At 40.4% G+C, this 25,721-nt stretch overlaps 1 protein-coding gene across 1 annotated transcript in view; it reads left to right on the forward strand.

The window, feature by feature from the left end:
• The window catches only part of DMRT2 (doublesex and mab-3 related transcription factor 2), a 702,116-nt gene that overhangs the window by 284,893 nt on the left and 391,502 nt on the right, over window positions 1–25,721 (forward strand). Inside the window, exon 5 of the mRNA XM_057498608.1 lies at window positions 19,988–20,097. Within this exon, the coding sequence (XP_057354591.1) occupies window positions 19,988–20,097 (110 nt within the window). The remainder of the gene's footprint in view (window positions 1–19,987; window positions 20,098–25,721) is intronic.

Raw genomic sequence — 25,721 nt, forward strand, 5'->3', positions numbered from 1 at the left:
GGTAATTTGTTTACAACCTTCACTCTTTTCTGACCTGACCTTGGGCCTCAATCCCCTGCACACTCTCACCATCTGCAAACAAAAAACGTTTGCCTCCATATCCATGGGCCCACGAGGTAGCCAGATGATTGGATTCTTTGGGGTAGTGATTCACCCTGCAACTGAGGGAGAGGAAAACTGCTATGACAGAATAGGTATGGAAACCAGAGCCCTATTAAGCTCATAACCTGAATGAGCGTTCTTATCTTACTGTGTCCCTTTTAAATCGATGTACCCAATTTTATGCTTTTTTTTTTATTACATGTGATACCATTTGAGGAGAAGAAACTTGATTCTTGTAACAGGTCTGTTCTTTGCTAGGTGGTATACTCAGCTCTTACAAAAAGTTCCCATACTATATTTCTGGACACCTTGTATATATCTGATAAAAGAGTGAAAAGCTGATACTGTTTGTAGACTGAAGTGTCATGTTGCTTTTGGAAAGTGTGTGTAATTGATAGGACAGTGGTTGAGTCTATTTAGGTATGCCATGTAGCCTGGTGATTCCTATTCCACCAAAAATTGTACTTCAAAGATATGGTAAGTGGAGTGATGTTGTGATCCCCCATGTGGGTAAGTAGAAGTGTATGTACATTCATACACACATACGTTTAAGTTCAGAGTAAATGATACACCATATGGCAAGGATAAAGTCATGGTTAAAAAGAAAAGGGCATAACATTGCTAAGGTGAACCAAGGGCAGGAGCTTTAGGAATGCAGCAGCGGAAGCAGATTAGAAGTTGGAAGATCGACACTAAAAGGTGAAAGGTGAAGCCTTTTTGTGGATCTGGAAGAGTTTTTGTTCAACTTTCTTCCACTATAAACAAGGAAATGGCTGTGCAGGAGGAAGGAAGTGACATTTTCTAGGTACATAGTTAGTAGCAGAGTTAAATCTAGACACAACTTGTCTAATCCATGGTCCAGTTTGTTTTGCAATTGATTCTGTTGCTTGAGTAGTTACATAGTGAAAGGATTCAGAGATCATGATGCTGGAATTTAGGACACAGACTGGTCACGCTTTCCTGTGACCACAGTGTGGGCAGTGTTGACGTGGCAAATGGGTGAAAAAGTTAAGCACTGATACCAGCAGAAATGACCTGTTGTTCATTAGAGCTCAGCTGGGAAACTAAATAGTTCAGAGATTGTTGAAGATAAAAGGAAGTTCTTTTTAAATACATCAGTAGCAAGAAATTGATGCAAAATGGGTTAATTGCATTTTTTTCTGGTCATTTTTTAGATCTCAGAAATACATTGCTGTATAGATAACTGCTTTCAAGAATTGACAGGAGTGTTGAGACTAGCCAATAACTCAGCATGGAGAAGGGATTGGGGGAAGGCACAGGGCTTAAGGTACAGTGACAGGGTCCAAATATGGAGAGGGACAGGTACTCCTTGAGTGAAAGGGGCTAGCGTTTCTTTAGTGTGTTGTGTAAGTCAGAGTCCCAGGAGGAAATAGGTGGCACACTCAAGTTGGGTAACTGAGAATTTAATAAAGGGACTATTTGGAAAGGTATAGGCCTTTCCAAGATTCAGGAAGATCTTGAAGGCCAAGATTCAGGGAAGGCAACACTGATATTGCCACTTCTTGGAGCTGGCTGCAGTGGAGCCCACCACCCTAGGCCAGAAGGGGCAAGTGGATGGGACCTGGAAGATACAGTTTTAGGAAAAGGTTATTGGCAGGAGACATAAGTGTAAGGACGTAGTCAAATCATGTGATCTGGTAGGAAAGGAAGCAGAGGACTAAGAAAACAGACCTTCACTCTTCTCCCACACTCTTATCTCCTACTGATACCTCCTTTTACCATCCCAGCAAGAAGCTGGAGGGTATTGGAGTTCATTGATAGTCTGTATGCGTCAGCTTCCAGGACACAGAGCAGGGCAGAGGAAGGCAGAAAGTGGATCTGAAGGGTGAATGCAGATATCTAGGACAGGGGTCTTGTGGGGTTGTGACACATTTTCCACAAATTGCATATTGATTTTTTGTCTAAATAGACCTTTTTCAAAAACCATTTTTTTTTCCCGCAAGACAAAAGCTTATGCTAACATTACCAGGTTTTGGAAACAATAGCAAAAGACTAACTCTGAGAGTGCTCCCTAGCGTGTTTTTATGATCCCTGCTACTGTGTGGGACTGTCCTTTCATTTAACATACTAAAGTTGCTTTCCCAGGCTTGTTGGAACCTATTTGACCTTATGTGCTTTTAAAAAATTCATCTCTCTTGGTTAAATGAAATGTGTAGGTCATATGGCAAAGTCTGCCATGAGAACTTAGTCATCTTTCCTTTAGTCCTGACCCACAATAACCACTGTGTTTTCCAGGTATAAAGGAATATGAGACTGTTTAGTTTGAAAGTGCATCAAATTCAGTGGAAGCTGGAGAGCTTGCGCTCACAGAGCCAACTTCTGGAATGTGAGGTTACATCTTGCCTTAGTGTTTGTGAGTTCATCAGTATATTTTATCAGTTCACTTTGGGGTATGTAGACCTATTCATTGGTAATTGACATTACAAGACCGCTGTAATAAGTTAGTGTATATAAGTTACTTTTCATTCTAATTTTTTTTTTGTAGATAATTATTTTTTATTGAAGGGTAGTTGACACACAGTATTACATTACATTAGTTTCAGGTGTACAACATAGTGATTCAACATTTATATACATGATAATTCTAGGTACCAGCTGTCACCATACCAAGTTGTTACAATATTTTGACTATATTCCTTATGCTATACATTACATCCCAGTTACTTATTTATTTTACACTTGGAAGTGTGTACTTTTTTTTTTGTTTGTGAGGGCATCTCTCATATTTATTGATCAAATGGTTGTTAACAACAATAAAATTCTGTATAGGGGAGTCAATGCTCAATGCACAATCATTAATCCACCCCAAGCCTAATTTTCGTCAGTCTCCAATCTTCTGAGGCATATCAAACAAGTTCTTACATGGAGAACAAATTCTTACATAGTGAATAAGTTACATGGTGAACAGTACAAGGGCAGTCACCACAGAAACTTTTGGTTTTGCTCATGCATTATGAACTATAAACAGTCAGTTCAAATATGAATACTCATTTGATTTTTATACTTGATTTATATGTGAATACCACATTTCTCTCTTTATTATTATTATTTTTAATAAAATGTTGAAGTGGTAGGTAGATACAAGATAGAGGTAGAAAACATAGTTTAGTGTTGTAAGAGAGCAAATGTAGATGATCAGGTGTGTGCCTGTGGACTATGTGTTAACCCAAGCTAGACAAGGGCAATAAAACATCCACATATGCAGAAGATTTCTCTCAGAACAGGGGGGGTGAGGTTCTAAGCCTCACCTCTGTTGATCCCCAATTTCTCACCTGATGACCCCCCTGCGACTGTGCCTGTCTTAGGTTGTTCCTCCCTTGAGGAATCTTACCCATCTCTGGCTAACCAGTCATCTTCCAGGGCCATACAGGGAAATGTAAAGTTGGTAAGTGAGAGAGAAGCCTTATTGTTTGAAATGGTTAGCTTTTTATTTCTTTGCATATTTATGCCCTGTAGCTTCTATGCCCAGCATTTGTCTTGAGGTATCTTTACCACTTGGAAGAATTATGATACTCGGTAAATTTGATATGAGGCACGAATTCTATTTAAGGGTTGTAATTAGGAAGGAAGAAGAAAAGCTATAGAAGTAGCAGGCGGAAGAAAACATGGGAAGATTGATTATTTCTTTGACATATCTTCTTGTAGAGTAACTTCAGCATGTATAGGTTTTAAACCACTAATTAAATTGCACACACACATTAACATAATAGGAGTATAGTTACGTAACCAAAGCATACCTGTAATTACCAGCCATCTCCAGTGAAACCAAGAAAACCAGTTAGGCACTTTAGGCATTTGTGGAAACTTATCTATGATATGGTGGATATTGTCCAACTGAACTTGAACAGTCTGAGAGAAATCAGACAAATTAAAACAACCCATTCCTGGGGAATGTTCACATCCTTTATGTTCTTTTAACAGTAAATAGTCTGTAGTTGTAAGATTTTGGAGCGCTACAATTTGCACTTCTCCTAATTCTTGATTGAGCTCCAACAGTATAGATCCAGTCAAATTTGTTGTTTTACTGTATGCACAGGCCAGCTTAGATATCTCCTTCCTCATTCCCATGGCAAGTCCAGGAACTGGTGGGAAGAGTGCATCTACACCTGTAGCAGTGCGTGGATCTTTGTTGGGGTTTTTTGATGATCATCTTCTGGCATGAGTCTTCCAGAGAGTGCTGATGTTGGAAGTTCTTTTTCATATCGTATCTTAGTTCATTTTCGGGGTAGCCCAATTAGGCTTTGATCCTCTGTATAAACACAAACAGACCCTTTGCCTACACTTTTATATGCCCTTTATACCATTGTGTGGAACTCATTGGAGGTTACCACACAGGAACTGCCTTTTTTTTTTTTTTGGAATAACTAATCTAGACTTACATGACGAATGTTATGTTTACTAGGCTCTCCCCTATACCAGGTCCCCCCTATAAACCCCTTTACAGTCACTGTCCATCAGCATAGCAAAATGTAGAATTACTACTTGCCTTCTCTGTGTTGTACAGCCCTCCCTTTTCTCCCACCCCCCCATGCATGCTAATCTTAATACCCCCCTACTTCTCCCCCCCCTTATCCCTCCCTACCCAGCCATCCTCCCCAGTTCCTTTCCCTTTGGTACCTGTTAGTCCATTCTTGAGTTCTGTGATTCTGCTGCTGTTTTGTTCCTTCAGTTTTTCCTTTGTTCTTATATTCCACAGATGGGTGAAATCATTTGGTATTTCTCTTTCTCCGCTTGGCTTGTTTCACTGAGCATAATACCCTCCAGCTCCATCCATGTTGCTGCAAATGGTAGGATTTGCCCTTTTCTTATGGCTGAGTAGTATTCCATTGTGTATATGTACCACATCTTCTTTATCCAGTCATCTATCGATAGACATTTAGGTTGCTTCCAATTCTTGGCTATTGTAAATAGTGCTGCGATAAACATAGGGGTGCACTGATCTTTCTCATACTTGATTGCTGCATTCTTAGGGTAAATTCCTAGGAGTGCAATTCCTGGGTCAAATGGTGTCTGTTTTGAGCATTTTGATGTACCTCCATACTGCTTTCCACAATGGTTGAACTAACTTACATTCCCACCAGCAGTGTAGGAGGGTTCCCCTTTCTCCACAGCCTCGCCAACATTTGTTGTTGTTTGTCTTTTGGATGGCAGCCATCCTTACTGTTGTGAGGTGATACCTCATTGTAGTTTTAATTTGCATTTCTCTGATAATTAGCGATGTGGAGCATCTTTTCATGTGTCTGTTGGCCATCTGTATTTCTGTTTTGGAGAACTGTCTGTTCAGTTCCTCTGCCCATTTTTTAATTGGGTTATTTGTTTTTTGTTTGTTGAGGCATGTGAGCTCTTTATATATTCTGGATGTCAAGCCTTTATCGGATGTGTCATTTTCAAATATATTCTCCCATACTGTAGGGATCCTTTTTGTTCTATTGATGGTGTCTTTTGCTGTACAGAAGCTTTTCAGCTTAATATAGTCCCACTTGTTCATTTTTGCTGTTGTTTTTCTTGCCCGGGGAGATATGTTCAAGAAGAGGTCACTCATGTTTATGTCTAAGAGGTTTTTGCCTATGTTTTCTTCCAAGAGTTTAATGGTTTCATGACTTACATTCAGGTCTTTGATCCATTTTGAGTTTACTTTTGTATATGGGGTTAGACAATGGTCCAGTTTCATTCTCCTACATGTAGCTGTCCAGTTTTGCCAGCACCATCTGTTGAAGAGACTGTCATTTCGCCATTGTATGTCCATGGCTCCTTTATCAAATATTAATTGACCATATATGTCTGGGTTAATGTCTGGATTCTCTAGTCTGTTCCATTGGTCTGTGGCTGTGCTCTTGTGCCAGTACCAAATTGTCTTGATTACTATGGCTTTATAGTAGAGCTTGAAGTTGGGGAGTGAGATCCCCCCTACTTTATTCTTCTTTCTCAGGATTGCTTTGGCTATTTGGGGTCTTTGGTGTTTCCATATGAATTGTTGAATTATTTGTTCCAGTTCATTGAAGAATGTTGCTGGTAGTTTCATAGGGATTGCATCAAATCTGTATATTCCTTTGGGCAGGATCACCATTTTGACGATATTAATTCTTCCTAGCCACGAGCATGGGATGAGTTTCCATCTGTTAGTGTTCCCTTTAATTTCTCTTAAGAGTGACTTGTAGTTTTCAGAGTATAAGTCTTTCACTTCTTTGGTTAGGTTTATTCCTAGGTATTTTATTTTTTTTGATGCAATTGTGAATGGAGTTGTTTTCCTGATTTCTCTTTCTGTTGGTTCATTGTTAGTGTATAGGAAAGCCACAGATTTCTGTGTGTTGATTTTGTATCCTGCAACTTTGCTGTATTCCGATATCAGTTCTAGTAGTTTTGGGGTGGAGTCTTTAGGGATTTTTATGTACAGTATCATGTCATCTGCAAATAGTGACAGTTTAACTTCTTCTTTACCAATCTGGATTCCTTGTATTTTTTTGTTTTGTCTGATTGCCGTGGCTAGGACCTCCAGTACTATGTTAAATAACAGTGGAGAGAGTGGGCATCCATGTCTAGTTCCCGATCTAAGAGGAAATGCTTTCAGCTTCTCGCTGTTCAATATAATGTTAGCTGTGGGTTTATCATAGATGGCCTTTATTATGTTGAGGTACTTGCCCTCTTTTCCCATTTTGCTGAGAGTTTTTATCATGAATGGATGTTGAACTTTGTCAAATGCTTTTTCTGCATCTATGGAGATGATCATGTGGTTTTTGTCCTTCCTTTTGTTGATGTGGTGGATGATGTTGATGGATTTTCAAATGTTGTACCATCCTTGCATCCCTGGGATGAATCCCACTTGCTCATGGTGTATGATCCTTTTGACGTATTTTTGTATTTGGTTTGCTAATATTTTGTTGAGTATTTTTGCATCTACGTTCATCAGGGATATTGGTCTGTAGTTTTCTTTTTTGGTGGGGTCTTTGCCTGGTTTTGGTATTAGGGTGATGTTAGCTTCATAGAATGAGTTTGGGAGTATCCCCTTCTCCTCTATTTTTTGGAAAACTCTAAGGAGAATGGGTATTATGTCTTCCCTGTATGTCTGATAAAATTCCGAGGTAAATCCATCTGGCCCGGGGGTTTTGTTCTTTGGTAGTTTTTTGATTACCGCTTCAATTTCATTGCTGGTAATTGGTCTGTTTAGATTTTCTGTTTCTTTCTGGGTCAGTCTTGAAAGGTTGCATTTTTCTAGGAAGTTGTCCATTTCTCCTAGGTTTCCCAGCTTGTTAGCATATAGGTTTTCATAGTATTCTCTAATAATTCTTTGTATTTCTGTGGGGTCCGTCGTGATTTTTCCTTTCTCGTTTCTGATACTGTTGATTTGTGTTGACTCTCTTTTCTTCTTAATAAGTCTGGCTAGAAGCTTATCTATTTTGTTTATTTTCTCGAAGAACCAGCTCTTGGTTTCATTGATTTTTGCTATTGTTTTATTCTTCTCAATTTTATTTATTTCTTCTCTGATCTTTATTATGTCCCTCCTTCTGCTGACCTTAGGCCTCATTTGTTCTTCTTTTTCCAATTTTGATAATTGTGACATTAGACCATTCACTTGGGATTGTTCTTCCTTTTTAAAATATGCTTGGATTGCTATATACTTTCCTCTTAAGACTGCTTTTGCTGTGTCCCACAGAAGTTGGGGCTTAGTGTTGTTGTTGTCATTTGTTTCCATATATTGCTGGATCTCCATTTTGATTTGGTCATTGATCCATTGATTATTTAGGAGCGTGTTGTTAAGCCTCCATGTGTTTGTGAGCCTCTTTGCTTTCTTTGTACAGTTTATTTCTAGTTTTATGCCTTTGTGGTCTGAAAAGTTGGTTGGTAGGATTTCAATCTTTTGGAATTTTCTGAGGCTCTTTTTGTGGCCTAGTATGTGGTCTATTCTGGAGAATGTTCCATGTGCACTTGAGAGGAATGTATATCCTGTTGCTTTTGGATGTAGAGTTCTATAGATGTCTATTAGGTCCATCTGCTCTCCTGTGTTGTTCAGTGCTTCCGTGTCTTTACTTATTTTCTGCCCAGTGGATCTATCCTTTGGTGTGAGTGGTGTGTTGAAGTCTCCTAGAATGAATGCATTGCAGTCTGTTTCCCCCTTTAGTTCTGTTAGTATTTGTTTCACATATGCTGGTGCTCCTGTGTTGGGTGCATATATATTTAGAATGGTTATATCCTCTTGTTGGACTGAGCCCTTTATCATTGTGTAGTGTCCTTCTTTATCTCTTGTTACTTTCTTTGTTTTGAAGTCTATTTTGTCTGATATTAGTACTGCAACCCCTGCTTCCTTCTCACTGTTGTTTGCTTGAAATATGTTTTTCCATCCCTTGACTTTTAGTCTGTACATGTCTTTGGGTTTGACGTGAGTTTCTTGTAAGCAGCATATAGATGGGTCTTTCTTTTTTATCCATTCTATTACTCTGTGTCTTTTGATTGGTGCATTCTGCCCATTAACGTTTAGGGTGACTATTGAAAGATATGTACTTATTGCCATTGCAGGCTTTAAATTCGTGGTTACCAAAGGTTCAAGGTTAGCCTCTTTAGTATCTTACTGCCTAACTTAGCTCACTTATTGAGCTGTTATATACACTGTCTGGAGATTCTTTTCTTCTCTCCCTTCTTGTTCCTCCTCCTCGATTCTTCATATGTTGGGTGTTTTGTGCTGTGCTCTTTCTAGGAGTGCTCCCATCTAGAGCAGTCCCTGTAAGATGTTCTGTAGAGGTGGTTTGTGGAAAGCAAATTCCCTCAGCTTTTGTTTGTCTGGGAATTGTTTAATCCCACCATCATATTTGAATGATAGTCGTGCTGGATACAGTATCCTTGGTTCAAGGCCCTTCTGTTTCATTGTATTAAATATATCATGCCATTCTCTTCTGGCCTGTAGGGTTTCTGTTGAGAAGTCTGATGTTAGCCTGATGGGTTTTCCTTTATAGGTGACCTTTTTCTCTCTAGCTGCCTTTAAAACTCTTTCCTTGTCCTTGATCTTTGCCATTTTAATTATTATGTGTCTTGGTGTTGTCCTCCTTGGATCCTTTCTGTTGGGGGTTCTGTGTACTTCCGTAGTCTGTTCGATTATTTCCTCCCCCAGTTTGGGGAAGTTTTGAGCAATTATTTCTTCTAAGATACTTTCCATCTCTTTTCCTCTCTCTTCTTCTTCTGGAACCCCTGTAATACGGATATTGTTCCTTTTGGATTGGTCACACAGTTCTCTTAATATTGTTTCATTCCTGGAGGTCCTTTTGTCTCTCTCTATGTCAGCTTCTATGCGTTCCTGTTCTCTGGTTTCAATTCCATCCATGGCCTCTTGCATCCTATCCATTTTGCTTCTAAACCCTTCCAGAGTTTGTTTCATTTCTGTGATCTCCTTTCTGGCGTCTGTGATCTCCCTCCAGACTTCATCCCATTTCTCTTGCGTATTTCTCTGCATCTCTGTCAGCATGTTTATGATTCTTATTTTGAATTCTTTTTCAGGGAGACTGGTTAGGTCTGTCTCCTTCTCTGGTGTTGTCTCTGTGATCTTTGTCAGCCTGTAGCTTTGCCTTTTCATGGTGATAGGAATAGTTTGCAGAGCTGGGACGAGTGACGGCTGGAAGGTCTTCCCTTCTTGTTGGTTTGTGGCCCTCCTCTCCTGGGAGAACAGCGACCTCTAGTGGCTTGTGCTGCGCAGCTGCGCGCAGACAGGGCTTCTGCTTCCTGCCCGGCTGCTATGGAGTTAATCTCCGCTGTTGCTGTGGGCGTGGCCTGGTTCGGGCAGCTACTCCAAAGTGGTGGAGTCGCGTTGGAGGGGTAGCGGCCTGGAGGCTATTTATCTCTGTAAGGGGCCTCCCAGCTCCCTGCAGCCCAGGGGTTAGGGTGCCCAGAGATCCCTGGATTCCCTACCTCTGGATTAAGTGTCCTGCCCTGCCCCTTTAAGACTTCCAAAAATCACCCGCCAAAACAAAACAACGATCACAAAAAAAAAAAAAAAAAGAAAAAGGTCACTTGCTTTTCTGGTGTCCTCTGGCGCCAGGCCTCCGGTGCCTGGTCACTGTTCTTGCTGCCCTGTTTCCCTAGTATCCAGGGCCCCCTGCGCACGAACTGTGTCTGCACTCTGGCCCGGATGGCTGGGGCTGTGTCTTCAGCATTCCTGGGCTCCGTCTCCCTCCCACTCTGCCTATTCTTCTCCTGCCGGGAGCTGGGGGGAGGGGCGCTCGGCTCCCGCGGGGCCGGGGCTTGTATCTTACCCCCTTCGCGAGGCGCTGGGTTCTCTCAGGTGCGGATGTGGTCTGGATATTGTCCTGTGTCCTCTGGTCTTTATTCTAGGAAGAGTTGTCTTTGTTATATTTTCATAGATATATGTGGTTTTGGGAGGAGATTTCCGCTGCTCTACTCACACTGCCATCTTCCGATCTTCCCCCCTCATTCTAATTTATTAACTAAGATATATAACTGCCAAATGAACAGGAATGCTTATTTGGACATTTGAATGGTTCTCCTAATAGTGATGATGATGAAGCTGCTGATGTTGATGCTGACGCTGGTCTACAGTTAGTGAGTCCTTACTGTGGGTGTTGGAGAGCCGAATATATCAACAACCCAATGGGTGGCTCCCTATTTTACATAGGAGGAAATAGGCTGAAGAAGTTAAGTAACTTGGCTAAAGTCACATGGCTAGTAAGTGATAGAGTCAGGATTCTGTGTTCTAAACATGAGTATTTAATAAATTAAATGAACACCAGGAAGCATCTTACTGAACAAAATAAATGTTTACCCTTAATTTCCTCTCCTGTTAAATAGGGTTAATAATGGAACCAACCTCATAATAGGGCTGTTAAAATCATTAAATGGCTTGTACTGTAAAGTACTTAAAACAAGATCTAACATGTAAGGGAAGTAGGTTAGCATAGTGGCTGAGAGCATAGATTGCTAGGATTCAGATCCCAGCTCTGACATTTACTAGGTATTGTAATTTGAACAGATAATTTAACCTCTCTGGGTCTTGGTTTTCTCATCTGAAAATGGGAATGACAAGAGTAAATAACTTACATGGTTATATGTAGATTAAATAAGTTAATATTTATTAAGCTCTTAGTGCTTGTTGAATAAAGTTAGCTTTTACTGTTATGTGGATCAAGGCACCCATTTCCTGCTATAATGCTTGAACATTGAAAAATTTATATTTCCTCTATCTTTGTAGTTATTTATCAGTTCACTAATACTTCTCCAAATACATTATTTCCTGAGTGACATATTACAGTTCTTCAGATAATAATTTATTTTAAATTCCAGACTCTTTATTTCTTAGATAACATAGTGGATGCTATGATGTTTAGACTGATTTCTTATCAAAACTGAGGCACTTGTTTTTTCACTTGCCAGGACTTGTGGCTGCTGAGGACTCATGTCTGACTTCCTGTCTGGGAATTGCCCTTGGCCAAAGTGAGCTGTCTTACTCAAGGTTACAGCCTTCCCTGAAGGAAGGCCGTATCCAGTGGCTGGCCAAATGGGTGTAGGAGGACCTGGGCTCCATGCCTCAATTAGGGACATTGCTGCAGAGCCATTTCAGCCCCTGACCTTTACATAAGGTCGGTTGAGGGTGCAGTTGTAAATGTATCATACAGTTCAAATTCTCCCTGCATCCACACCCATTGATCTTGCTCCTGCACAGGGGCTGTTCCCAAGACAACTCACCAGTAAACTTCCTCTGTGTAAATTATTGTGTTAGAGTCTATCCAGGGAAGCTGACCTATGACTCTAGGTACCAGGAACTGACTTAAGAAGCAGATTCCAGAATGGGATTTTTTAACTGGGTGACCTGTCAATTGGCTGGAAATGAAGCCCCATTCACTGATGGCAGAGGGGCTGCTGATAACTCCTGCCATGTGGTTACAGAGCCATAGTTAAAATGGTCACTGGTGTTGAACTTGAATGAGACAAAGGTGGAAGGGAATGCACTGCTGGGTGCAATATTTCAGGCTTTCGAAAGGTTCATGTAGTAGTTAGAAGGGCTGTGGAATTGGATAGCTCTTGCTAGGGTCTTTGAGGAACTGGAAAGAGACAATGATAGGCTGAGGGTGATTAATTACAAGTTTAATCCTAGATGTGAAAGCCAGAAATCCCATGACAGCATATAAAAGATTCTCATCTCCTGCAGTTGGAGAAGAGCAAAAGCAGATGAGCCATAATTTAGCTCTCAGTGGTCAGGGTGGCAGAGCACTCGGAGGAGGCTGAAGTCTCCACTCTGGCAAGTCTGTCCTGCTGAGCCTAGGACACTGATTGGAAAGAACTGAGATCCTGTGATTTGGCATGGTGACAATACACTTGCAAATTCTGTATCCTTAAAATATTTTTCTTTCTCCCTCAACCCTCTGGGCTGGCAGTGGGTCTGCTCCTCCCTCTACAGTCTAGCACACACCCCTCTTTGAAATAGATAAGGAAGTATTTGTGTTGGATGATGTGAAGCCCCTCAGGATTACCATCACCACCTTCCTGGCCAGTAGACCAACAATTAGGGTCAGATTACAGTATAACCTAGCAGGGGAAGTGCTTTTTTGCTGAGGGAGGAAAGGACCTATATCCCAAGAAGCTGCAAGAATTACCCACCTTATATGAGGAGGAGATGGGAAAATATGGATCCTATGAGTCCTGAATCAAGTGGGGGGCAGGAGCTATACAGCTGGATCAGGCAAGCGTGTTGATGTGGGAGCATTCTGTTATAATACAAGATTTAACACCTGGGAAGGACCCCAGGCTGTGATGCTGGCATGCTGCTGCAATTGCTCTGAAAGCTTGGAGAAAATGGTGGTCCCCCTGAGTGGAGAATTGCTAGAGCTGTCATGGAAGATGATAAATAAATCAAAACCCTCCGAGAAGAGGGCCTGGAAATCTGCAAACCCCATCAACCAGCTATATTCTGTGTGAGGGTTTAAAGGACACTCTACTAACCACAGTGATAAAGAATGCCCTGGTAAGAGGGGCCACGGCATTGCTGAGAGGCTTGGTAGCTGGCTGTCCTCTGGGGCCAGGGCCAATAGAAGGGTACTATGGTAGAATTGGACTTAGATGCAATGGGACTGAGTGGAGCTTTGTATTACAGGACAGGTGGGGGTACTTGCTCATCAGAAGCATGACGGGAGATGTTCCAGTAATACACAGCAAGGTTGGAATGGCAGCCTGGCAGCCTGACCCACAGAGAGCTTTGGAGATAGTTAATAAAATATAATATTCTTAAGGGCAAGGATTAGGGAGCCAATGAGAGTGTTATTTAACCAAAGGAATGAAGGATTTCAGATCAGGAGTCTGAGAGAAGCTGCTTTAATAGCAATTCACAATTCCTAACCCTGCATCAGGACCTGAGCCAATCTTCAGTGTTCACGGAAACCCAGTTGGTAAAGGAGAGGCTGAGTATTCAGGAAGAATGAACTTCTAATGCCATAACAACTCCATACATTAACTGTACCCCCAAGTCATTCCCCAGAAGGAACTATGGCCATCTACTTGGGAAACCATACATTGGGGAATGTATCAAATATTCTGTGGACTCTTGGACACATAGTCCAAGTTGATATTGAATTTTAAGGCCCCAAAACATTATCACTGCCCTCCTGTTAAAGTAGAGACATATGGGAGTCAGGTTATAAATGAGGTACTGGCCAGGTTTGGCTCACAGTGGGTCCACTGGGTCTAGGGCCCACCCAGTGGTTATTTTCTTGGTCCAGTTATACAACTGGAAGGACATCTTTGGTAACTGGAGGAAACACCCACCCCTATCAGTTCTCTGGACTATGTAGTAAGAATTTTCATAACAAGGAAGACCAATTGGAGGCCTCCAAATCTGCTTTATGCCTGGTGTTTAATATAGTAAGTAAAAATAATAGCACGTTCATTAGAACTACAGAGATTAGTGTCACCATGAAAATCCTAAACAATTCAGGGATGGTAGTGTTCATTATATTTCCAGTTAATTCATTACACTGGCACTTACAAAAACCAAATGGTCCTAGAAAATGGTAGTGGACGTCCACACATTCAACCAAGTAGTGTCCCCAACTACAACTGCTGTTTTAGATGTGGTAATCTTTACTGATTAATATGTCCTCAGGTACATGTATGCGTCCATTGATTTGGCAAATAGTGCCTTTTCTATCCCCATAAAGAAGGAAGACTAGATGCAGTTTGCATTTGCATGGAATTGTCAACATATATATTCGTGGTCTTGCCGCAATGCTATGTTTACTCTCCCACCTTCAATACAGTCTACCAGTTTACTCTTTCACAGTATAGTCCAAAGGGAACTAGACCATTTGGAAATTTTGTGGAACATTACATTGGTCCACAGTATCGATGACATTTGTTATTTGGACCAGATGAAAAAAATGTGGAGAATACACTGGAGGCCCTCATACAACACATGCTATCCAGAGAGTGGGAGCAAAAATTCAGGGTCTTGAAACATCAGTGAAATTTTAGGGGTCCCATGGTCTGGTGCATGCTAGGGCATTCACTTCACTAAGGGGCAAAATATTGTATCTTGTTCCTGGCATCACCTAGTCTCTCAGTCTCCTGATCTGAGAAAGCCACAAGGGATTGGAGTAAGGCCATGCCATTTGTAGCAGAATATTATACACCATTTTAAAAATGTATCCTGGTGTACTACTGGGCCCTGGTAGAGATTGAGCACCTACCTGAACATGGAACATCCAGTGACCATCATGAGCTCAGTTCTATTTGCGCCATCAAGTCCTACTACCAGGCAGGCCAGAAGAAATCCATTGTTAAGATGGAGCTGGTACATCCAGGATTGAGCAAGAACACGGTCAGAGAGTGCAAATAAATGCTTAAACATGCTCCTAGACAACCATATCATCTACCACTATCCCAGTTACTCTATTTCAGCTTGTACGTGCAGGGGGAGGGTCTCTACATCCAACTGACAGGAGAGGGACAAGTCTGAACTCATTCATGGGTTGGGGGTATACTGAAAATGGTTTCCTGCTGCACTATAGCTCTACTCATGAGTGGCCCTGAAAAGTGTAGGGGAATTCCTCCCAATGGTCAGAGCTTGGGCAGGTGATCTGGCATCCACATAGTGTGGAAAGAAATGTGGATAAAAGACTGCATATGGATATGGGCAGTGGTGGATGGTTGGCAGTTTGCCAAGAGCTTGGAAGCAGAAAGACCAGGGTATTAGAGGCAAAGAGGTTTGGGAAGTCACAGGCATGTAAATGAACTGTGTGAGTGGGCATGAAGTTTGAAGGTCTTTGTATCACTTGATGTTTCCCACTGAGAAACCACTTTCATGGAAGAGGCGCTAAAGAAGATGACTTAAACAGTTGAGGTCAGCCAGACTGCAACTGGCTGCCCCACTTTGGGCACAATAGGCACATAAGCAGAGTATCCTTGATGACGGGGATGGGAAGCCCAGCGAATGGGCTCCCACTCACCAAAGCTGACTGAGCTAACGTCCCACTTCCCAACCTGTCCAATCTGAGCCCCTGATGCAGGGCTGTCCTTGCAAACCGACCAGCCACTCTGTACCCCCTTACACTCTAAATGGGGGCAATGATTCATCTTGACTGGAATTGATGTGTGTTCTAGATGTGGGTCTGCCTTTCCTGATGAGGGGGCCATGGCACCCCACTATTTAGTAGTGTATAGAGGGTTATATTCACTGAAACAGGAAACCACAAAGTATTGCCTCAGACAAGGGACTCATAAATGAGGATGGCACTGAGAACATGACTAAGGGTCCACCTGTCCTACTATATACCGTATTACTCAGAAGCCAGCAGCTCACAAGGGAAGTGGGACAGCTTTTTGACGGTGTAGCTGGGGTGCCAGTTGTGAGGTGGTAACCTGTGAGGATGGACTACTACACTACAGGTGCTCTATACACTCTAAATTCACTTCCATAGGCTGTATCCTTAATAGGTGGCATACTTGCACCCAGGAACCAAGGGATGGGCATGGAAGTAACCCAGCTTATTATCATTTCAAGTGACCTACTTGGAGGCATTTGTACTTTGTATTTCTGCAACTTTAAGCTCTTTAGTTCAAGAGGTGCCCAGAAACAGAACACATTCATAGGGGACACAGCAAGAATCCGATTACTTTCTAAGGCGTCATTGCAGCTTAGCTAGTTTGGACTCTGATTGTCAGCACATCATAAGACAAGAAAATGACTCATCATTCCAGCAGGAGTAATAGACCCTAATCATTTAGGAGAAGATAGGGCTGCTCTTAAGTAACACTGGGTGGGGAAGAGTGCCTTTGGTGCCCAGGTGATCCAATGGGGATGTTTCTTGGTTCTCTCCTGTACAGTTTTGATAGTAAGTGGTCATGCACTGCAGTGACAGCCTGAGTGGGGCATTTGAACCAGGGGCATAGGTGCCTCAGGAATGAGGGTCTGAGTCCACACATGGTAAACCACCAAGACTTACGGAGGTGCTAGCAGAGGGTAAGAGGATAACGTAGACATGAGTACCAAGTATGTCCCTGTGACCAGCTGCAAAGGCAGTTCTCATTTGTCTCAATAACTGTCCTCTTGAAAATGTCCCCAGGAAAAAGCACAAACTAGATAGAATCTCACGGGAGTTGTTTCCAGATGGAATGGACTTGCTATATGAAGCAAGTGGTGTTGGGTGGCAAGGAGCAGTTGCTAGTGGATCTGCAGTGTACCCAAGTCCTGCTGCAGGGTGAGGCATTTATTTCTCCAGCTACCACGAGTAGTGACTTCTGACCACTTGCAGCTGAGTACCTTTTGAGGAAATGCCCTTAGCTGAATAAAGCTGTCTCACCCAAGTCTACATACACCCTCTCTCTGGGTATAGCCTGTATTCAATGACTGGTCAAAACCTGGGGATTAATGTCGAGCTCCCTTTGTCTCAATTTCGGAAACCTTTGATGGGATGTTCCAGCCCCTTGGCACCTGTAGAATTGTCTGAGGCTGTGGTTCCAGCACTGTGGCTCAGTTTCTCACTTTGCTCAGTCCTGCTCTTGCTGCTCTCTCAGAGAACTTATTCCCCAATTAAATCCCTTCATGCAAATCTCCATCCCCAAAGTCTGTTTCCTGAGAAACCCAAACTATGACAGGTACACAATCTCTAAGCCATAAAACCCAAGGGATGTTTGCTGTTCCTTGTCATTGCGCATTGAATTTTGTTAACTTCAGGTTTTATAGAGAGGTCTTTCCTGGCATTATGGTTGGCTTTTAAAGAAATCCTACATGCATTCCTGAAGTCCTCTGTCCTCTTATTGCATTAATTAGAGATACAAAAATTCTCTGAATTCCCAGCTGCATTAAGAGTGTCCATCAAGGGAGGCATCATCTTGATATGGATTTGCATTTTTCTATGGGTGTCTTTGGTGGCCACGCCAGCTGTCATTTTCAGCTGCTTTGAGCTGGCTCACATTGTCATTGCCCTCTGGATGATATTAGAGAAAAATTGGATTCATTATTGTAAGCCTATTGTACTGCCTCGACATTTGCACACAGATTGTTTCATTTAGCTCTTGAAACAGGATTGTGAACTAGATATGATGTCTAATTAACAGATAAGGAAAATTGAAACTCACTGAGCTTGAATATCTTTTCAGTACAGTAGCCAGCAGGTTTTAATGGTCCAGATTCTGACTTCAAATCTAGTATTCCCTTTTCTCTTCTCATCTTCACACAATAGCTATTCAGCATGTATGGACTTATATCTAGTCCCTGGACCAGGCCCAAGGGACTCGCTACATTAAATAATCATCTGTAACGAAGTGGAATCTTCTGAGAGTGTTTGAACCGCTCCACATCCCTATTCTGACATGGATCCCTCCAAGTCATGAGTATTGTTTCCTTTTTTGGCAAGCCCTTAAGTCCTGGTTTGGGAGTTGCATCCCTGTTCTGGCTAAACTTTTCTCCCTTGTATGAGGACAGACCAGTGAAGTGCTCATTTCTAAGCAGCCATAAAAATTCAGTGGAGAAGCTCAGAAAACTCTCTTACTCTTATTTTTCTATTTTATCCTACAGTCATTGTTACTTGGAAAGTCACCCTGCTTAGTCACATTGTAGATTTGCAGTCTGTGGCTGGGAAAAGGCTTGTTAGTGAAGCCTGATGCTGAAAAGTAATCTTCTTCAGGAAATGAGTACCAAAGAACTATTATTTTGTGTAATAACAAAGAAACAAAAAGGATCTCAAGGGAGAAAGTAGTTTGGCAACTGACGGACAAGTCATTATCAACTGAATGCTCGAATAAAAATACCTTCAAACTTTGAAAAGTGGGTTTCTATGTTTCAAATATAGATTCTTGCTTTTCAAGTGGGACTGTTTCCAAATGACCTCCTGACTTAAAGGGGTAAAGTTAAGAACAATTGAAGGCAGTTGTGTGGTGGGGGGAAATGAAGTGAGACTAGAGCTGTGGAAACTGCAGAATATGTCTTCTGGTGTTTTATATTTATAATAAAGAGTCTTCAGGTATACATACAAGAATGTGCAATAGGAAATGCACTGTATCCAACTAATGTTTAGTGGCAAATAATCGTCAGTGTCATTGGTTTAGTCTAGAAGCCTCAATAGGACTCATAATGAGGCTGGCCTCTTTGGAAGATGATACAGGGCAACAAATATCAGCCCATCTTCTGATGCTGAGAAGTCCATGTGATTGTTCCCTTAAAAAGAATCTATGAATTTTTTAAAGAAACCCACTTTTCCATACAGCATCCCATCTATGTAAGTCAATTCACTTGGCTGGTAGAATTCAACTTGAGAAAGCAGCTGGTGAGACTGATCTCACTGGGTTGGCAGATTCCTTGGCCATTCTTCAAAACACACTTAGAAAAAAAAGAGAAATGGATTTTTGCCATTTTCCCTGGAAGTGTGACTGTTATATGTGGCTTCCAGGAGAAGAGATGGTGGAGACATAGCCCCTATTAATTCCACAAGTGAGTTACAACTGGATGCTCCTAAAGGATTCAACAATTCTATACATTTTGTTGCAACCCAATTTATTTAAAAAGCACTAAAAACTTAACAACCGAACAAGTCCTTTCCTTCAGTTGTCACAGTCATCACATTTTCTCATATGACTATCTTAAAAAAGATTCCCCTCAGCCTGATTTCCCCCTTTTTTCTTATTTATTTCTTTTGGGGAAGTTTCAGGCTTCCATAAATCATTTTTTATGACTAGTTATCTGAACTCAAAATCTCTTTCAAATAAAGAGGTGCCTTTTGAGTACTTAATTTAAACATCTAAATATCATTAAAATATATATTTACTGATTTTAAAAATTCGACCTGTATTGAGGTGACTACTCTGGCCCAGACACCATTCCAGGTCATGTGACAGCCTCAGGGGAGACAAGTGCCAGAAGCACAGTAGGAAGTTGAAAGATTGTTGGACTACACATCAGCTTCTCACCTTCGAGTGACTAGAGCTGCTGCTGGTGGAGATGGGGAAATGAATGCCATTGAGCAACCACATTTTGCTAAGTGTTCAGTTAGGATCTTACTTTAGAGATGTATTTAAATGTTTAAATGGAGGTCCCTGAACTAAAGACATGCTTGACTAATTTGAATGAATGCATCTCCTTAAACTCTTATTGAGCCAATTCCCTAAAAATAATTTCCCTGCCTAAAAATGGTGGCTGATTAAAAGTGGCATATGTAAAAAAGTATTAGTTTTGGTTGAAAGCAACAGAAATCAATGCCAGATAACTGGGAGAGAAGAGAGATTTATTAAAAGGAAATCTGAGTTTTCTCAGGAAATCCAAGGATGAGAGTGCAGCTGGGCCCTAGGAGTAAGCTGAAGGAAGGACCGACTGTCAAGATCCTTTTTCCATGTGTCATCTCTGCTCTTCTCCGTGTGTCAACTTCATTTTCTCCCTTTGCAGAGCTGGCTTTCCCTGCTCCAGTTCAAGTGGTGGAAACCATGCCACTGAAGAGCCTCCCATTTCATCTGATACAGACCGTCAGGCTGAATAGATGGAGAATATCACTCAAGGTAAGAATTCCCAATTCTCTGACACGGATAAGTCACATGATCACCACAGGCCAGTCAACTGAGACTGGTGGGTGGGCTCACATTATAAAAACTGAACTGCCAGTTGCTCAACCATAGGGGTGGTCAAAGGGTGGAGAAGGCAGGTCTTAGAAAGGTTGACTGAGGGTCTTTGGAAGAAACTGCAGTCAACAAAGTAGTTTTCCACAGAAAGTAAAGCCATTTTGTCTACATTTCTTACATACACATTAAAAAAAAATTGTTGCCTGAGAAAATTTGGCAATACATTGGGGTTGGCAGCTAGACCTACAGGACAAATTCAGCGCATGGTCTGTTTTTGTAATGGTCCATGAAGAGTATTTAAAAATAACTGGTAAAAAAAGAAGAATATGCAACAGAAATTGTATGTGGCCCATGGAGCCTAAACTATGTATGATATGGCTCTTTACTGAAAAAGGGGTGAGATAAGCTGACCTCTGCTCTATAGTATGGCTAGTAAGCATGCAGATTCTGCCTGTAGTCGGCTCGGTACCAATCCTGGCTCAGCCATTTTAGAGTGAGACGTAAGGCAATTTACAAAACTTACCTGCACCTCTGTTTCATCATCTGTAAAATGAGAATAATAATAATAATAATTATGCCTCTTATAAAGTTATTATGCAGAGTAAGTGAGTATCTGTAAATCATTTAGAATAGGGCCTAATATATGTTAGTGTTAATAATTGTGTCAAATCATACAATCCCAGACACATTTATGTACAAATATATATGAATATTTTATATATAATTAAATGTATATTAATACATACAAATGATATATATTAGTATTTTATTTTTGTGAATATAATTGTCCACGAAGTGTACTTTTGGATACTACTGTTGAAAGGAAGCCTGTAAGGTGATGATTTGGGAAGGAAAAGAGTTATTTTCTAAAAAGTAATCTTAGCTTTTATGTGCATATAAATTGTATAAGACTCCTGAAGAGTCTTAAAGCTGCACAGAGCTATCTTTGGATGTGGTCAGACTGAAAACCAATAACTCATACCATGCCAAATGATAGGAATTTGATATTGTCCTAAATTCTGTTCCCTCCTTTAAAAGCAAAATTTACATTCTTAAATTAAATGGGAACATTTGTATTATAGTAATACTAAGGTTTCAAAGTTAAATTTAAATCATTTATAAAACTCCATAGATGCTACTTTGAACACTTATAGTTCTTATACAACATAATATACAATATGGATATAAGAGTATACCTTAAAATCTGCAGGAATAGAATGATCTACCCAATATGATTGCATTTTATCCAGAAACCATCCCAATCTCAATTTCTGCCCCTTCTCCTGTTCTGTCTCCTCTCATATTTACTTAAGCATCATACCAGACACAAAGGCTTAGAGGGCATATAAGGGGAAAAATATATAGACACAATCTACATTTATCTGTAACCATATTTTATATCCCATATTTTCTACAAAAATATCATCCTTGTAATACTTTTATCAGAAATAAAATCTAGGGGTGAAAAAGTATATTTCAGTAACTTTATGGTACTTCATTTAACACATAGAGTATAAGACCTCATTTGGAAAAGATCTTTCTGAAAAAGGGGTTATCTCATCAATCAAGCATTTCCTGTGTATATATTGTAAATAACAAATGTATGCCACATGTGTGGCTAGAGGAATGCTGAAAAAACTCTATTGGCATGCTGACGAAATATAGCTAAAATAACTTCTAGCAACCCTGTTCATTACACTAAGCAAAAATTGAGCAAGCCAAATTCATCAATACTGATCTCAGGTTTCATCAGAAGGGACTTTTTGAACAAGACTCTTTTAGTTACACTTTCCATTTGACATTTCTCATTAGACTCAAAGTGTTCACGGTGCATAAGTCTTTTCATGTAATTCAAAACCAAGCTCATCAAACAACCTTTCCAACAGAAAGAAACAGTAGACGCATTCGATTCTTAAAGACATATATTTCTATATTTAGAGAGTCTTCATATGTATGTCAACCCAGAACCTTTGCTTCCTCCTCATCCTGTTTTTTGTTTGTAAGGATTTTTGTTTCTTTGTTTTTGCTTTTCATCAATCATGAAGAAAGGTAATGTCTCCTTGTCAGAACAATATTGGAAATACTATGAGACACTGATTCCCAGGAATCACTCACTCTCCTGGCCACTTAATGGAATAGAATGCTCTAGTTAGGGCTTTGGAGTAAACCTCCTTCTGTCCCCCTGACTCCAGGATTGGTTTATGCCTCTAAGTGACTCTTATTTTTCCTGAACACTCCATGTCCATAGGATGAAGAGTAAATTACAAAATAGTACTTCCCTGTTGAGATGAATGTAGAGTGTCAGGTTGTATGTTATACTCATCTTATTCTTTTATTCTTTCCTCACTTCCAGTTGTCTTCCAACAGGCCCCATAGTTCTTGTCCTATAGGCAGGGTAAGAAAAGAAGCAATGTGGAAAACTAAGAAACTTAACTTCCTAAAGAAGCTACCTATTTTAAAACTTATTTTAATGCAAAAGACAATGTCACTGTTCACACCCATTCTCCCCTCTCTGTAATTAGGCGTTATGTACACAGAGCCTTTCCCTTGACTAGTCTAGAGTCAGGCACTTGGTCAAAACTAAGCTAACTATATTCTTGCTCCTGGAAAGCTGAGATGTGGACTGGAATGGTCAGGAGTCCATGACTCCTTGGAGCCAAGTGAAGATTGAGCCATGGCAGTAGAGAGAACTTCTTTGCAGTATGGACACTCAGCATGTCTTGTGTCTGTGTTTCTCAAGGCTTAGCTGTTCAAAGATTCTTTCAGTACCGTCCTTTTGCTCAAATTCATCAGAATTGACTTCTGTTGCTTGAAAGCAAGATAGTTTGGGTGTTTGGGTGAAGGCAAATTGTTTGGGTGAATATTGATGAATTGAAAGTGTCTGTATGGCTAAAGGTATAACATATGTTACTGGAATTGGAGCTAGTCCAGCTGTAGAGGTCTACCCATCAAAATATTTTTAAGGTATAATTCGCTGAGATTTATGATGACTTTCATGTAAACTAGACTTCAGCTTTGTAGCTCTTTATATTCTTTGATCATTCCAAATCAATAATTCCCCGCCCTCCTATTGGGTTGGCTCTCTGTACTGTAGGGAGGTGAACCTGGGCTCAGAATCGTTCTGTATAAGAAAACAGGGGAGTGAGACAGCAGGACCGAAATTAGGCTAAAGCTCATGCAGCCATCTGTGACACCCAGTGTTTTTTGTCAAGGAGTTTATTTTCCACAAGCAGTTACTCATTTTGTACACTTCTGTTGCACTTATTTATCAGATGTGATTGTGTGGAATATTCTTTTGATAAGGTCTGTATGTTATTCAACCATGTCCCTGGTGCCAAATGATACTTGGTATACAATGGGTATACATGAAGAGTGTTTGTTGAACAAATGAGTATACTTATAAGAAAAATCATCTTACCTCAATTTGTATATCACTTGAGGTCCTAAAATTTTTATGAAAAACAGAATTCTTGCTAGTTGAATCAGATTTTAAGTATATTCATGTCATGTGTTATTTCAAAGACTTACATTCTGATGCTTTTTGTGATGGAAATAATCACTTCCAATTTATACTTCTAATAGTTCAGATTGTCATGTCACAGCTTACATCAAGGAACAGGGGTAAATACCTCTCACTGTAAGCAACATAATTTATCTGAATGTGATTCTAGATGCCTAGGCCTCAAGTCTGTACTTATGAAAAATTAAAGCAGGAAATTCAGAATAATGGGGGTTAGCGGAAGTAGAGGAGAGACCTACCCAGCAGGGGAGGGCCTTACAGGGGATTTATTGATCAATTAACAATCCATATCACAAGTCAGATGGTAAGATCAGAGTTGTTGTTGTTTTTTTTAAAGCTGACACAATTTGGACATTTTCTCCCTAGTATATCTTTCCATATCAGCACATAAGATGTATTATAATTTATTTAATCTTTATTTTCTCAATAATCTTTCTTCTTATTTTTCTTCTTATTAAATTATCATTGATACACAATTTTATGAAGGTTTCACATGAGCAACATTGTGGTTACTACATTCACCCATATTATTGAGTCCTCCCAACACCCCATTGCAGTCACTGTCCATCAGCATAGTAAAATAATATAGAGTCGCTATTTGTCTTCTTGTGCTATACTGTCTTCCCCATGACCCCCCCTACATTATGGGTGCTAATCATAATGCCCTTAATCCTCTTCTCCCTCCATCCCCCATGCCCCCCCCAACCCCTTTCCCTTTGGTGACCACTAGTCCCTTCTTAGAGTCTGTAAGTCTGCTGCTGCTTTGTTCCTTCAGTATTGTTTTGTTGTTACACTCCACTAATGACTGAAATCATTTCGTACTTCCCTTTCTCTGCCTGGCTTATTTCACTGAGCATAATAACCTCTACCTCCATCCATGTTGTTGCAAATGGTAAAATCTGTTTTCTTCTAATGGGTGAATAATATTCCACTGTATATATGTACCACATCTTCTTTATAAATTCATCTATTGATGGACACTTAGGTTGCTTCCAAATATTGGCTATTGTAAATAGTGCTGTGATAAACATAGGGGTTCAGATGTCTTTTTGAATCTGGGTTTCTGTTTTCTTTGGGTAAATTCCTAGGAGTGGAATTCTTGCGTCAAATGGTATTTCTATTTTTAGTTTTTTGAGGAACCCCCATATTGCTTTCCACAATAGCTGAACTAATTTACATTCCCACCAGCAGTGTAGGAGGGTTCCCTTTTCTCCACATCCTCACCAGCATTTGTTGTTGCTTGTCTTTTGGATGTTGGCCATCCTAACTGGTGTGAGGTGATATCTCATTGTGGTTTTAATTTGCATTTCCCTGATGATTACAAATGTGAAGCATCTTTGCATGTGCCTGTTGGCCATCTGAATTTCTTCTTTGGAGAAGTGTCTGTTCATATCCTCCACCCATTTTTTAATAGGATTATTTGCTTTTTGGGTGTTGAGGCATGTGAGTTCTTTATATATTTTGGATGTTAATCCCTTGTTAGATATATCATTTACAAATATATTCTCCCATACTGTAGGATATCTTTTTGTTCTGCTGATGGTGTCCTTTGCTGTACAGAACCTTTTTAGCATAATGTAGTCTTGTTTGTTCATTTTTTATTTTGTTTCCCTTGCCCGAGGAGATGTGTTCAGGAAAACTTGCTCATATTTATATGCAAGAGATTTTTGCCTGTGTTTTCATCTAATAGTTTTATGGTTTTATGACTTACATTCAGGTTTTTGATCCATTTTGAGTTTACTTTTGTGTATGGTGTTAGACAATAATCCAGTTTCATCTCTTACATGTAGCTGTCCAGTTTTTCCAACACCAGTTGTTGAGGAGGCTGTCATTTCCTCATTGTATATCCATGGCTCCTTTATTTTATATAAATTGACCATATGTATGTGGATTTATTTCTGGACCCTCTATGCTATTCCATTGACCTATGGGTCTGTTCTTGTGCCATTACCAAATTGTCTTCATTACTGTAGCTTTGTGGTAGAGCTTGAAGGTGGGGAGCATAATCCCCCAGCTTTATTCTTCCTTCTCAGGATTGCTTTGG

Source organism: Manis pentadactyla, chromosome 3, assembly GCF_030020395.1.
Source record: "Manis pentadactyla isolate mManPen7 chromosome 3, mManPen7.hap1, whole genome shotgun sequence".
Taxonomy (NCBI): Eukaryota; Metazoa; Chordata; class Mammalia; order Pholidota; family Manidae; genus Manis; species Manis pentadactyla.